Genomic DNA, 15922 nt, shown 5'->3' with positions numbered 1-15922 from the left:
TTTTGTGAGGACATTATGAATTTTTGCATACAAATTTGTAATTGTGTGAGTATACAGGATGAGATAAAACAAACTGCAACAAAGTCAAACGCCACAATTTTTATATATTTTTCTTTTTAAATTTTTCTGAAATGTCGGAAATAGCATCAAATTTTTGAATAATTTTGGATTTATTCGAATTGGTCACCTTTGGCACGAATTATGGCCTTCAAACGACCAATGAAACCATCACACGCTGCCCGAATATTGCTCTGCTGTATTTTAGCCCATACCCGGCGAAGCGCTTGCTTGAGGTGATCGACATTTTGGTATTTTTTAGTGCCAACCTTTCTTTCCAAAATACTCCAGACACAATAGTCAAACGGATCGGTATCCGGAGATTTTGGTGGCCATTGTGCGCTGGAAATGAAGCGAGGAACTTCATTTTGTAACCATTCTTGGGTGGCGCGTGCTGAGTGCGATGGTGCGGTATCCGGAGATTTTGGTGGCCATTGTGCGCTGGAAATGAAGCGAGGAACTTCATTTTGTAACCATTCTTGGGTGGCGCGTGCTGAGTGCGATGGTGCGTAGTCCTGTTGGAATGTCCAAGGTCTGTGGCCAAAATGTTTGCGTGCTTTGATACACCCTCCAGAATATTTTCGCGATAACATTCGGCATTTATTCTGATGCCACGGTCGATTAATACGAGCGGAGAGCGACCATCGGCTGTTATGGCGGCCCACACCATCACCATGGCCGGCACTTGAGGTGAGTTCTGGTGGCCAACCGAAGGTGCACATTTTCAGCTGACCTCTTTGGTCATTTGGTTTGTTTACAAACTGCTGGACAACAAATGTTTTCTCATCGGAGAAAACCAAATTCGGCAGTTCACCACTTTCGGCCAAGCGAAGCGAAGAAACTCTTTAGCTCTTTTGGGTCTATTTTCTTTCTGTTGCGGTGTAAGTTCTTGCAGTTTTTGGAATTTCAATGGCTTTACCCCGAGCTTATTTTTCAATATTTGCCGAATTTGCCGGATTTGGTCCAAAGAGTCCTAGGGTCTAAAACCGTTATTTCGGTGAGACAGTTTTTTTTTTTAATAATTTATAGAATTTCCTGTAGATAAAATGTTGTATTTTTTTCAAATATTTTTCAAAGCCTACATGGCTATATATAAATTTTAAATTTTTACAAATTTAACAAGGTCTATAGCCTGGATATTTTTTTGAGGTATCAAGAAAACCACTCCTGCAAAAGTCTTGAACTTTCATGAATATAGTCAAAAAGGAATAAACAGAAAAAATATGATAATTTATTTCGCAAAGATAGTAAATTTGGAAAGTTTTTATAATTAAACAAAATATGCATTTCTAAATGAATTCCACACTGCGTTTTTTAGATAATTTAAAGAAATTGGCCTTAAGCCTGGATTCCTTTTTTTTTTTTTTTTTTGAGATATAGGAATGGAACTTCTTAAATAATTTAAAGAACATCTTGGAGATAAAATATTGTATTTTTTTTTTCAAATATATTTTAGAGACTATCTGGTATAAATAAATAATTTTGAAATTTTTATAGACTTTTTCATAAAGTTAACTGGGCCTCAAGCCTGGATATTTATTTATTTATTTATTTTTGGAGATATAAGAATTGACTTTTTGCAAACTTCTTAAATTTGTTTGTATATTTTGAAGAATATTGTGGAGTATTTTCAGACTTCCTTGCCAAAGAAGTAAATCTCTTATGAATTTGATTGCTATAAAAATCATGAATTTTTTCAAGAATATTTTTAATAAAATCGTATAAGGATATTTTTCACTAGGATTTTGTTCAAATCATTTCAGGAACTTTCTGAGTAATTTTAAGGAATTGCCTGCGTAATTTTTTGGAATATTTTAATGGCTGGTCTGAAAAAAAAAAAAATCATGGACTTCTAGGTAATTTTTATAGTATGGAGGGTATATTAAGTTTGTTATTCCGTTTGTAATACCTCGAAATATACATTTTAGACCCCACAGAGTATATATATTCTTGATCAGCATGAAATTCTATGTCGATTTAGCAATGCCTGTCCGTCTAACCGTCTTTCCCTCTGTGGAAATCACTCTAGATTCCAAATGAAATTAAGTAGTTTGATAAAATTTAAAATGTGTATTATGTCTTCAAGACTTTTGGTATTAAAAATGGGTCATGTAGGTCCACGTTTTGGTATAGCTCCCTTATAACGGTACCTCCCGATATTCGGTATTTTGATGATTTTAACGACTCTATTTACATGAATTGTTTCAAATTTGGTATTTGAAGTTCGAAATCGATACCACAGTCTATGACAGAAAATTGTCTGTGCGGGTCCAGGTTTTTGTATAGCCTCCATAAAACGGTACCTCCCGATATTCGGCATTTTGATGATATTAGAGACATTGTTGGCGGAATTGTTTCAAATTACGTATTTAGAGTTCGTAATGGGAACTACACTCTGTGACAGAAAATTTTCTATGCAGGTCTTCGTATAGGCCCCATATAGCGGTACCTCCCAAAATTCGGTATTTTGATGATTTTAGCGTCATTATTCACCGGATTTGTGAATAAGGTCCACGTCTTCATATAGCCTCCATATAACAGTACCTCCCAAAATTCGGTATTTTGATGATTTTAGCGACATTATTCACCGGAATTGTTTCAAATTACGTATTTAGAGTTCGTAATGGGAACTACTGTCTGTGACAGAAAATTGTCTGTGCAGCTCAAGGTCTTCGTATAGGCCCCATATATCAGCACCTCCCTATATTGGGTATTTTAACGAGTCTAAGTACAATACCCACCGAAATTGTTTGAGATGTCGTATTTGACGTTCTTTATGGATACTATAGCCTGTGACAGAAAATTGTCTATGCTGGTCCAGGTCTTCGCACAGCTCCGATATAACAGTACCTCCCTATATACTATATTTTGATGATTTTAGCTACATTATTCACCGTTTATTTCAAGTTTCGAATTTGGATATGGCAATGGCTAATGGCAAACAATGCCTATGTAGGTCCATGTCGTATAGTCCCCATTACAACGGCTATATTCGGTATTTTTAAGATTTTAACGGAATTTTTAATGGATTTTATTTTTTTGGAAAATTGCCAAATTTTTACCAAATGATGGAGGGTATTCAAAGTTCAGCCCGGCCGAACTTACAGCTTTTTTACTTATTATTTTAAATTTAATGAACCTTTTAGAGATAGAATTTCGTTTTTTTTTTTTCAAATATTTTTCCAAGTCTATTGTAGTAAATTTTAAATTTTTTATAAAGTTAGCTGGGCCTTCTTCAAAATTCGTGAATTTTTGGGAACATTTTGGAGCCAGGGATTTTAAGATTTTTTTTTGAATGATTTTAGATTTCCTGGCTAAAGAAGGTAAATCTGTTCAGGAATTTATGATTATGTGATTTATGTATTTTTTTAAAGAATATTTTTGCAAAGATTTGTAAAAAAAAATTTTGTAAGGAATTCCTCGCTCTGATTTTTTTAATAATTTAAAGAACTTTCTTGAGGTAAATTTTGCGCTTTTTACAAATATTTTTTAAAGTCTACCTGGCTGTTAATAAATGTAAATTTGTTTTTAAGTTTTTAATAAAATGAACAGGACGTAAATAATTATTTTTTTAAGAGATATAAGGAGGAACCTTCCTTTCAAAATGTCTGCCTTTAAAATTTTATTTTTAATATCGTTTTAATTAAAAAAAAACTCATGAAAATTTATATTTTTTTAATATAATAGATTTTTTCTTTATTTTTTTATCATCATTTTTTACACATTTCTTCTTAGTAGACTTATTTACAAAAAAAAATTTTAAACATATAAAAAAAATTGTTTACATTAAACGTAATAACATAAGAAAAGAGAGTGAAATATTAATTTATACACACACAATAAAAAAAAGAAAAAAAAATAATAATATACAAATAAAACGATTTAGGAGATTTACCACAGCAACATAAAATTGCCCGAACATGGATAAGTTGGGAAAGGGTTCGAAAGACATTGAGAGTGAGAGTGGAATTTGTCTCTTTAACTAGTTAAGCAATTTGAGGCTGGTGAATATTTTTCCAGTTCTCAATACACTCTCCCCTCAATACACTCATTAACACTTGCCGGGGGGGGGATAAAGGAAAATTTTCCACACAATTTGTTTTTATCACAATTTTTACTTTATCCCTGGGCAAGGTGAGAGTGGGAGTTGGGGTGTGGGAGTATTGAAATTTCCGTTGAAGAGAAAAATATTTTTTTTAAATAACTTAGAAAACTAAGAGATTTATAATAAATGGGTTATTATAAAAATTTAGTTAGAAATGTTTGAAAGAAGATTAAAAAAAAAATTAAATACAAAATCCTTAAAACTAAGGATTCACATTGGCAGTGTGCTTAAATAGATTTAGCCTCAAGAATTTTCTTAACTAATTGCAATTCCGAACATTTTTTTTCGAACCATTTCCCAACTTATCTGTTAAGTGGCAGCAGAAGTTGTGGAAAACCCAAAAAAATAATAAAATAGTGGCAAAGATTTTCTTTTTGGCAAAGAAAATGGGTGGGGGATCAGGGGCAGAAATGGGGAGTAGGGGGAGGGGGCAAAATAATAAAAATTAAAACTAGTTCATGGTTGTTGTTGTTGTTGGTTTTTTCTCTAAGTAAAGAAAATTCATAAACGAAATGAAATCATTTACACTCTTCTGTTGTTGTTGTTTTTGTTACTTTTTGGGATTTTTGTTGTTGTTGTTGTTAGAGTGGCCTATGAGAGTTCCGTTCGGACTCAAAGGGGCTTACTTCTTTTTGTGATGATAACCTCCATGGGATTCATAGATGGCACCACCATGACCATAACCGCCATAACCACCATGGCCATAACCGCCATAACCATGACCTCCACCTGAGACAGCATAACCGCCGCCATAGCTGACAGCAGCTGGAGCAGCCACAACAGCAGCGGCGCCATGTTGGACCACAGAGTGACCAGCAACAACGGGTACACCCACAGGCACGGGTACTGGTTTCTCAACATGGACGGGTACGGGTCTGGTGACATGGACTGGATATGGGCGGTCAACTTCCACCTTGACTGGCACAGGCACGGGACGATCCACGGCATAGGGCACAGGCTTCTCAACGGTGTAGGGTTGAGGTACTGGCACGGGTACCTTGACGGGATAGGGACGATCCACGGGCACGGGATAGGGACGGTCAACGCGCACAGGCACCTCAACGCGCACCTGTTTCTCATAGACCACAGGGTAGGGCTTCTCAACGGTGACGGGATATGGTTTGGGCACAGCAACTGGCACTGGACGATCGACGGGCACATGAACGGGTACCTTGACCTGTTTAATCACCTCATAGGGTTGGGGTACTGGTACGGCTACCTTAACGGGCACTTGGACATGTTTGACAACTTCATAGGGTTGTGGTACTGGCACTTTGACAGGCACTTGAACATGCTTGATCACCTCATAGGGTTGTGGCACGGGAACCTTGACGGGATAAGGACGATCGACCGGCACATGGACGGGAACTTCGACCTTCTTGATCACTTCATAGGGTTGGGGCACATGGACGGGTACCTTAACGTATTCCTTGACATGGACGGGAACTTTCTTAATGACTTCGTAGGGTTGAGGCACCGGAACCTTAACCTCAACTGGGACATGTTTAATGTGTTCCACAGGATAGGGGCGATCAACAGTCACTGGGACGGGCACACCCTTGGTAATGGTAATTGTCTTGTGAACATCAGCCATTTGACTAATTAGAAATTCTTGTGGTGCACTATGACCATAGGCAACAGCAGGTCCCGAATGGCCGATGATGGCATTGCTGCCATAGCCATAACCATGGCCGGAGGTAATGGAACCATGACCCAAATAGCCAAGATCCAAACCGGAATGACCATAGCCATAGCCCAGCTCAAGAAGGCCACGTTTGTCCAATTTCTTTTCGAGCGGTACTTTCTTTTCGCTCAGGGATTTTTTGGCAGCAGTTTCAGCATAGGCTGAGGCCACCAACAATGTGGCAAGACAGATCTGGAATGAGAAGGGGAGAGAGAGGGGAAAGGGGGAAACATTAATAATTTGAATTAAAAAAAAAAAATTAAAAGGAAATCTGTTAGATTCTATTATCTAAAGACTTAAGAAACAAACGCAATAAAATAACATGTCTCAGTGAAATAGAGAGAAAATGAGATCAAATAAATTTAGCGCTCTTTTCTTCTCACCATTGAAAATATGCCACAAAAGACTTAAGACACAAACGTGGAAACCAATTTCTCTTCCATATCCCATTGCTCACGACGTGAGAGCAAGAGAAGTTGATTATTCATAACAAAAGACTTAAGAAACAAACACAGAATTTTATGCCACCATTGTAAAAGAGAGAGAGAGTGAGACTTTTGTTAAAAGAGATGGAAGCAAACATAAATATAATTGGGTCATTTTTCAAGGGGGCGAGGGAAGGTGAGTAATAATAACAAAAGACTTAAGACACGAACTTGAATATTATCTCGACTGCTATAAGAAAGAGAGTGAGTGAGAGAAAAATAAAAAAATAAGAGATAACGTCAATGAGATTTAAAACTAGATATTCTCGATGTTTAATAATAAAAGACTCCAAAATGGATATTATTTCGACAGTTGTTGAAAGAGAGTTGGTGGGAGAAAAAAATAAAAGACTTTCTTAGAGGAATAAAAAGAAAAAAATAATAATAATATCATTGAGAGAAATGTAAAAAAATGAAATTTTAGCCGAAAGATTTATTTATTTTATAATAATTACCAACTTAAACACAAATCGATGAGAATGTCATTCGAGAAAGAGGAAGAAAAATTTATAATGAGAGAGTGATTAAAGAAACAAACCTAAATAGAACCGTATCATTTGACGTGCGGGCGAGAGAAGTTGAATAATCATAACAAAAGACTCAGGAAACGAACTTCAATTATATCTCGACTATCATAAAAAAGAAAATGAGTGAGAGAAAAATAGAGAAATTGAAGAGATAATTTCAATGAAATTCAAAATTGTAGTTTCTCGATGTTTACTGACAAAAATGTTGAATGGGAAATATGGTTATAATTTTGTACGAGGTAAAATTAGATCGAGAGGGGAGAGGAAAATAAGATGGGGAATAAAAATTAAATTTTTATTTATTTTTTTTTTAACAAAAACTTAAAAAAGAAAGTAGAATATTATCTTGACTGTTTAAAAAAAGAGAGTAAGTGAGAGAAAAATAACAGATACTGAATAGATAATTTCAATGAGATTCAAAATTGAATTATCTAAATGTTTGGATAAAAAAAGACCTGAGAGAGGATCTTGGTTATTATTTCCAATGTGGTAAAATCAAATCGAGAGGGGAGAGGAAAAATAAAATGGGGAATAAAAATTAAATTTTTATTTTTTTTAACAAAGGCTTAAGAAAGAATGTAGAATATAATCTTGACTGTTTTAAAAACGAGAGTAAGTGAGTGAAAAATAAGAGATACTGAATAGATAATTTCAATGAGATTCAAAATTGAATTTTCTAAATGTTTGGACTACAAAAGACTTGAGAGAGGATCTTGGTTGTTATTTCCAATGTGGTAAAATTAAATCGAAAGGGGGTTGGCAATAGAGAGAGAGAGAGAAAACATAATAGGTGACTAAAATTATTTTTGTCATTTAATAACAAAGGACTTAAGACACGAACTTGTATATTATTTTGTACTGGGATTAACAGGGAGTAAGTGGGAGAAAAATGATAAAATAAAATAAAAACTAATTCAAAGGCGATTACAAAACTGTGATTTTTCTTGATGTTTATTATTTGGCTAAAGTTTTAAACAAAATACAAAATAATTATTTCATCCTATCAAAATTTGTCATTGTTAATTAAATGTTATTATTATTTCTCTTTTTAGGTAAGTTATTGTTTGGCACTTTTATTTGTAAACTAATGGTAAGTTGCGATTAAAAGCAAATTATAATTGAACGAAAAATATGGCAGTGTTGTACTTTTCAGTATTTTTGGAAGGGATGAACTGGAAACTAATAAAAATATATTTATTTATTAATAATATTTTTTTTATTTCTTTGAGATTGATTAAATTGTATTCAGCTCTTTTGAAAAAAATTTAAAAATGTAATTTTTTGGTTCCTCATTAATTAACTTGGGTAAAAAAGTTGTTTGTCATAGGAGTTATATTTAAAATAACTCCTGGGTAGAATATCCTAGACAAAAAACAAGGGAATTGATGAGGATTGGTGGCTTTTTCCGAAGCCTAGGTATTCCCTGCCTTACCTCCTGGTAAACATTACCATCGTTCTCCACTAATAAACAAACGTTGTATTTATAAAAACAACAATAAAGTGATTAAACCTGACCATTTTGCAATACAATGTTTTAATTTAATACTTTTGGATAGATTACAATTCTTTAAAGTGAAAATTGCTTACAGACATTCTCAATATTTCACAAAAGTAATTTTTTGACATTAGATCTCTCATAATGAAATTTAAAAAAGAGCAATTTCTTATATTTTTTGCTGTTCTTATATGGGTTTATTTTCATTCCTGTTCTTATATTGATGAAAACATCTTCAATATAACTACTGATAATTGTTTAATATAATTTTTTAAAACAACAGTAAAATGTGGATCAAATACGTGAATTGTGCCCTAAATTTGAAAACTTAAAAATTTCGTAATTTGTCAGAAGTAATGGGTGGGTCTAATGCTAAATATGTATAATTTTTATAAAGGCAATATATGCAAGCCTTTATAAAATTTTTACATTAGCATTAGACAAAAATATTTATATAAACTAACTATTCATAAATTAAGGTTTATCTCAATTTTGAAAAATTCTTCGAATTTCCATTAGAATTCATCCTCTGACTATCATAAACCTTTATCATTCATTGATTTTTCAAGTTTGTGCCTTCCATTCATAGTTTTATGATAATTCCGCTTTACCATTTGTGGCTCTAAATTTATCACAACGATATAACAATTTATTCCCCAATCTAAAAAAATATATGAAATAAGTACTAATTTTTCCTAAATTTTCCAATAATTATAAAATTTTGCATATTTCCCATTACGGAAGATTTCCAAGACTTTCATTACGAATTCATCCAACACGCTCATAACTTTGTCTGACAACCATTTGCCCTTCATCCATGACAAATTATTGTTTTTCACGTTCGTGTCTTAAGTCTTTCGTTAATGATGGAAAATTATTATTTTTCTTAAGTCTTTCGTTTAGAGTTCTATTATAATTACGTTCTAACTTTATAGACTTAGTTTTTGGCTCTGAACACTATTTTCCGAATCCGAATCTTTCTGAGAATGTATTTTTCGGCATCAGAAATGTTTGGCCCTCATTTCCACCAAGTTTTTCAATAAATAATAATTAATTTTTGCAATAATTTTAATATTTTATATTATATTGCCATTACATAACCTAACACGCCCATTTCTTTGGCTGACAACCATTTGCCTGACAAATTATTTTTGCTCACGTTCGTGTCTTAAGTCTTTCGTTTACATGTTTTAGGGGATTTCGTCCATAATAAGAATTTGTGATAATATATTATTAAATATGCGAACACGTTTTATATTGATGGAGCCGAAACTTATCAGCCTTCTATTTTTCGCAAGTTCGTGACCTAAGTCTTTTGTTTAGACAGGTACATTTTACCAAAATCAAGTAAATTATTAAAAAATTTACTTTCTGTGGGATCAACATTTTTCAGTTTCCAATTGTCAACAAATTATTCACAATTTATAATTTTTCTAGTAGAATTTAGCCCTCATCTGTGGTACAAGAAGAATTCTCAAGTTCGTGTCTTTAGACTTTTGCTTACAGTTTTTATGATGGGTTGGTTCAAGTATATATGGACCCTATACCCTTTATTGACTTGGTCCGTTAATATATTTTTAATAAATTTTTGATTAAAATAATTTTTTTTTCTTTTTTTTTTGGAACAGCAAAAATTTCAGTCTTTTTTTTTTCAATTTTTCCAAAAATGCTAACATTTAGCGAATTTTCCATAAGAATTCACCCACAACACTAATTAGCTTTGCTGGCAACCATTAACCTTAATCCATGGCAAACTCACAAAAAAATTGCTCAAGTTCGTGTCTTAAGTCTTTCGTTTACAGTTGTTATGATGATTTTGTACAAGTATTTATGAGCCCTACACCCATTATTGACTTCATTCGAACATGTATGAACGCTAAGCCCTTTTATACGACAATGTTGATCGAATCTAATCTAAAATTTTTTATTTTTTATTTTTTTTTTGGAGCCGCAAAATGTTCAGCCTCAATTTTTTTCCAAATTTTAAATACTTGTAATATCTGGCGAATTTTCCATAAGAATTCACCCACAACTCAAATTAGGTTTACTGACAACCATTAACCTTCATCCGTGGCACAACATTGCATAACTGCCCAAGGTTGTGTCTTAAGTCTTTCGTTTACAGCTACAACTGTTTGTTGAAAAATGTATCGGCTCTAAGCCGTTAATACGACATTATTTATCAAATCTAATAAAAAATCTAAAAGAATTGATTTTTTTGGGACCGCAAAATTTTTAGCTTTCTTTTTCGCCAAAATTTTTCTCATATGTAATATTTGTCGAATTTTCCATAAGAATTCACCCACAACGCAAATTAGGTTTGCTGACAACCATTAACCTTCATCCATGGCGAATACACACACAACATAATTGCTCAAGTTCGTGTCTTAAGTCTTTCGTTTCCAGTTGTTATGATGAAATTGCGAACTGCCTCTCTCTTCTCTTCAACTTCAACTTCTTTCTCTCTGTCTCTCTTCGTCTCCCATTAAGTTACAAAGCAAGGTTTTTGATTTATGTACAGACACCCTCTGAATGGGAAAATGGGTGTTGAATGAAACAAAAAAAAAAAAAAGAAACAAACGACCTTGTTAAAGACACGGCAATTCACACCCCATCTACACTCCCGAAAAAATGCCATTAAAGACAATTTATGCAAAAAAAAAAAAAAAAAAAAAATAATAATAAAAAAATAAAAAAAATCCTCATAAAAATGTCAGCATAAATCAGAAGATGGCTATGTTTTGAGAAGACATTAAAAAGAAGACAAAAAATAAAATGAAGATAGAAAGAAAGATAAAAAAAGAAAAAAAAAATACTGACTTGAAATTTGCTACACAAAACTAAGGCATTTCGGTGGCAAAGCTTGAAAGGGGCCAAAACAAAACCGACCTACCACAACGTCTGCAAAGTTTTGTTTTAATTTTTTTATAGGCGTTTCTTTTTTTTTTTTTTTTGTTTTCGATTTTTTTGTTGTATCTTCCAACCAGTCCGGCCAGGTCACTGAGCTAACATATGCCGGCATTTTTTTGGTTTGTTTACAAATTTCAATGTGTCAGCGGCTGGGGGACTGGCTGACTGCTGGCTGGTTGATTGCATGTTGAGACCATGTTGTTTTTATTGCTTCTATCCAACATTTGGGTGGTTTCTTTGTTGACGGAAATTGTTATGATTATGGCATGCGGTATGCATTTCAACTAAGTACTTGTTATTGTTTTTGCCCCCCTAAAATATTGGAAATAATTTATGCATGACTTACAATACAACATTTTCAAATCGAAATTTGAAATTCAATTGAAAGGGCCGTGTGGTATGCACAAGGGATTGTCCGGCAAATCATAACTATCATGTCTGCAATTTTAATAATTTTTTGTTTTATTTTATTTTCATTGTTTTCTTCGACACGAAAATCACTCAACAACATATTCCTATCACTGGCTATTTGATAACCATTTTTATTGTGTCATTGATTTTTTTTGTTAATTTTTTTCCTCTTCCATTATGCCAGTCAGGTTCCACCATATGTGATTTACATTACATTTTTTTGCAGAGACTAGAAATTTCACTTGTTTTTAACCAACCGGCCAGCGACCATTGCGGGTTTCTGACTCAATACTATATTGGGTGGTTTAAATTGAAATTGAATTTCTGTGACAGTTTGGGAGCTGCAAGCCCAAGAAAGCAAAATTAATGCCTACCTATCACCAGCTGTTTAAGGTAGTTATGACAAGTATCTTGTCTCTCTCTACGTGTGTGTGTGAAGGTATTACTTAATTTGATTGCCTTAACAAAATTCCATATACCAGATTTGTTGTTGTTTCTTTTTTGTAATTAGATAATTGCCAGTGTCTATACGTAATAATTGTCACATGCATTTAGTTAAATTACGTTTTCTGTGTCAATGGGTAAATAGAAGGTGGGTGTAATTTGTAATCATTGTAATTTTTGTTTTAATGTAATAAATATTAGGTTTTTATGTTTGTGTCTTAAGTCTTTTGTTTGGCCTTGGTAAAGGTTTTTTTGGTTTTTAAAAATGGAAAAATACAAAATTTTTTAAAGAAAAAAATTCAAATCAAAATTTGGACAGGCAACATGGACGTTCTCAAAGCGGAGAAAGGAAAAAGGTGTTTAAATTATTCTCAGTGCCCCGTTAAGTATTTTGTTAAACCTTAATTATCCAGCTTTCATCCCTGGTCTAAGATAATTTCTTAAGTTTGTGTCTTTTGTTAAATCGTACTTGATTTCTTTCAAACATTTTTGGACTCTAAGTCCGTTATTGCGATATAACAGATTGTTGATCAAATCTAATTAAAAGTCAGAATTTTTGATTTTTTGGGACCGGAAAATATTTAACCTCCGTTTTCCCCCAAATTTTTCAACAAACCTTCAGCCATGGCGAAAACAAACACAATTGCTCAAGTTCGTGTCTTAAGTCTTTCGTTTACAGTTGCTATGATGAAATTGCAAACTCCATCTCTCTCTTTCTCTTTTTGTCTCTCCCGGTTTTGATTTATGCACAGACACCCTCTCAATGCAAAAATGGATGTTGAATGAAACAAATAAAACAACCTTGTAAAATATTCAATTTAGAAACACCTACGATACCGTTAAGAGGTAAAAAATTGAGCAGGATTACAGGAATTCATGTCAAAAAAAAAAAAAAAATAAATTAATTAAAACTCGATTGGAATAATATATTTATGTTTTCAAATGGAAGCAATATTTTTAGGAACATTATATCTTTCTAAAACTAAAGAGATTCGAATACATTTAATTCCAATTTGTGGATTTGGAAAAAAAAATTTGTTGAAATCCTGAAAATGCTTCCAACCAGGAGTTATCGTTTCATAAAAAATTGTGTTTGTTTTCTAAGTCTTTTGCTTTGTCTTAAAAGACTCTTTTTGTGAAAGTTTTAGTAAAGAAGGAAATGAATTGAAGAAAGAACCTCAAAGAATTCTTGACAGTTAAGTTCTCATTGGAATCGAAACAATCAATTAAAAATTATCACACATTTGAATATCTTCCAAAAAATCAATTTTTAGGAGAAGATATAGTCATATAAAGGAGGGATGGTGAAATATTTCAAATTTATACACGGCACAGAATTATTGGGTAAAAATTGTGTTTAAATCCTAAAAATTTTTTCAGCTTGGAGCTAATGTTCTACAGAAATTTGTGTTTTTTTCTTAAGACCTTTTGGAAAAGTTTTAGTAAAAAAATGGAAAAAAAATCGAAGAAAGAACCTAAAAGAATTCCAGACAGTTAAGCTCTTGCACATTTAGATATTTTCCAAAAGCAAAGTTAAAAAATTGTTTTTAAATCCAGAAAATTCTCCTCAGCGGGAATTATGGTTTCAAGCTTTTATAATCATTGTAATTTTTAATGTAACATATATTAAGAGTGCTTGTTTCCTAAGTCTTTTGATTCATTCTTGTAATATTTTTTACTTTATTTATTATTATATTTTTTTTTTTGAAATTCATTATAGCTTGAATACATATAAAAGAGCGATAATGAAAAATGCCGAACTTATAGGAGGCACAGAAAATGCTTTCAACCAGAAGCAATCATTTCAAAAAACTATTTTTTATAATCATTGGAATTTTTAATTTAACAAATATAAATATTGAGAGTGCTTCTTTCCTAAGTCTTTTGATAAATCAGTTTTTTTTTTTTTTTTTTTGGAACTTGGCTTGGCATATCTTGGAAGAGAAAAATTTATTATTTTCTGCAAGACTTTTGAATAACTCAACCAGGCAAAATTCTAGCAAAAAACTATATCACATTTTGGCAGAACTCTAGAAGCCACATTGTTGGGAGTCTCAGGAAAACTGCTTGAGAAAAATGTGTGTAAAGCCTCAAAATACTTCCAATTGGGAACTATTATATCCTGGAAGTCACATTTGTCTCAGAATTACTGTATTTTAAATATAAATATTAAAAAAAATAAAAATTAAAAAGAAACATTAAGGAAAAGTCAAAAGTCGGGCGGGGCCTACTACATGATACCCTACACCACTATGCATATTTAGTAGAGCTCCCGTAATAAAATAATTTATTTGATGTAGATCATACCACCTATCAATAATTGGTTTGGAGCAGCTACAATTTGGTTTTAGAGGGAACTTATATACGGGAGACATATCCAATTCTGAATCGATTTTCACCAAATTTGACGGCGAAATTTGTATCTTTTATACCAGATAACATTATTATAGAGTGCATGGTATCACTTCGAGAAGGATTATATTAAAAAAATATATATCGGAGTCGAGTTCCACCAAATGGAAACGTACGTCCGAAATTCAATCCATTTTTGTGCACCAAATGGCTTATGGTGCAAAAAAACTTGAACTCGCTATAAGTATATATACGGGAGCTATACTCAAATCTGAGTTGATCCCGATAAAATTTGGCAAAGCTATTTTCGAGCTATATAAAATATCTGGTACCTTACACCATTGTTGTGGAGTGTGTATTACGAATGTGACAGACATAAACACCAAATTTGATGAATTATATATTTAGGAGCTTGAGCTATATCTGAACCGATTTTTCACCAAATTTAATGTGCTTGTTTCTAGACTGAATTAGGTCGGACAAACTTAAATTCAGGTCATTTGGATTAATATTTGCCATTTTGTGTATAAATAACCCGGAATCGGTTGAAGATATATATGGGAGGTATATCTAAATTTGAATTGATCTTGATAAAATTTGGCAAAGGTATTTTTGAGCTCTAAAGATATCTGGTACTAAATATTGTTCTTGTGGAGTGCTTATTACGCATGTGTGGGACGTATATCCAAATCTGAACACATTCTCTCCAATTTCCATAGGTTTTGCCCTTGAATATTTTCATTTCAATCTAATAATAGAGTCAACCTGAATTTTGCTCACAAGAATATATTGACAGACGGACGGACTGACATGCATAAATTCACTCAGAAAGTAATTCTATGAAAATTCTCAAAAGTAACTATGGGCCTATCTCACTACCTCTTCAATGTTATAAACGAATGCACCAAGGCATAATAAGGGTATTATGTGGTGTAGAAGATAAATAGTAATATTGGTAAAAATTAAAAATTATGCCAATATTAAGTTACGGTTAATAATTTTTAAGGCATTATTTAATTCAAAAAAGAGAAATTTTAAAACGATATTTGTTATTTAAAAAATTGAATTGAAATTTAATTTCCATATAAAATTGTTAATTTTATATTTTAATTTTATATTTTTTATTTAATTTTTCGTTTCCCATTTTTTCTAGAACAGGAATGAAGTCTCCGGAATTTTGTTTCCAAAATTAAAATTTTTATTTTTTGTTGTTGCAGAATAGTCAGGCTTCAGAACAAGAATGGAGTCTCTGGGAATTTATCTCCAAAATTAAAATTTTTAGTTTTTGTTGTTGCAGAAAAGTCAGGCTTCAGAACAAGAATGGAGTCTCCGGAAATCTTTATCCAAAATTTAAAAATTTATTTTTTTTAGGTCAGGCTTAAGTTATTATTGCAGTTTTTATAAAAACAACGTTTGTTCATATTTTTTCCGAAAATTTCAAATTTCAACAAA

At 32.4% G+C, this 15922-nt stretch overlaps 2 protein-coding genes across 2 annotated transcripts in view; one reads left to right on the top strand and one right to left on the bottom strand.

The window, feature by feature from the left end:
• LOC101890617 (angiotensin-converting enzyme) overlaps window positions 1-15922 on the top strand; it is a 331191-nt gene that overhangs the window by 259329 nt on the left and 55940 nt on the right. The window lies entirely within an intron of this gene.
• The window catches only part of LOC101890610 (uncharacterized), a 13303-nt gene continuing 1639 nt past the window's right edge, over window positions 4259-15922 (bottom strand). The window contains exon 3 of the mRNA XM_005187483.4: window positions 4259-6038. Within this exon, the coding sequence (XP_005187540.1) occupies window positions 4785-6038 (1254 nt within the window). The 3' untranslated portion in view covers window positions 4259-4784. The remainder of the gene's footprint in view (window positions 6039-15922) is intronic.

The sequence above is a fragment of the Musca domestica genome, unplaced genomic scaffold (assembly GCF_030504385.1).
Source record: "Musca domestica strain aabys unplaced genomic scaffold, Musca_domestica.polishedcontigs.V.1.1 62, whole genome shotgun sequence".
Taxonomy (NCBI): Eukaryota; Metazoa; Arthropoda; class Insecta; order Diptera; family Muscidae; genus Musca; species Musca domestica.
The sequence above is the reverse complement of the archived record's forward strand: the minus strand, read 5'-3'. Positions and strand labels throughout refer to the sequence as shown.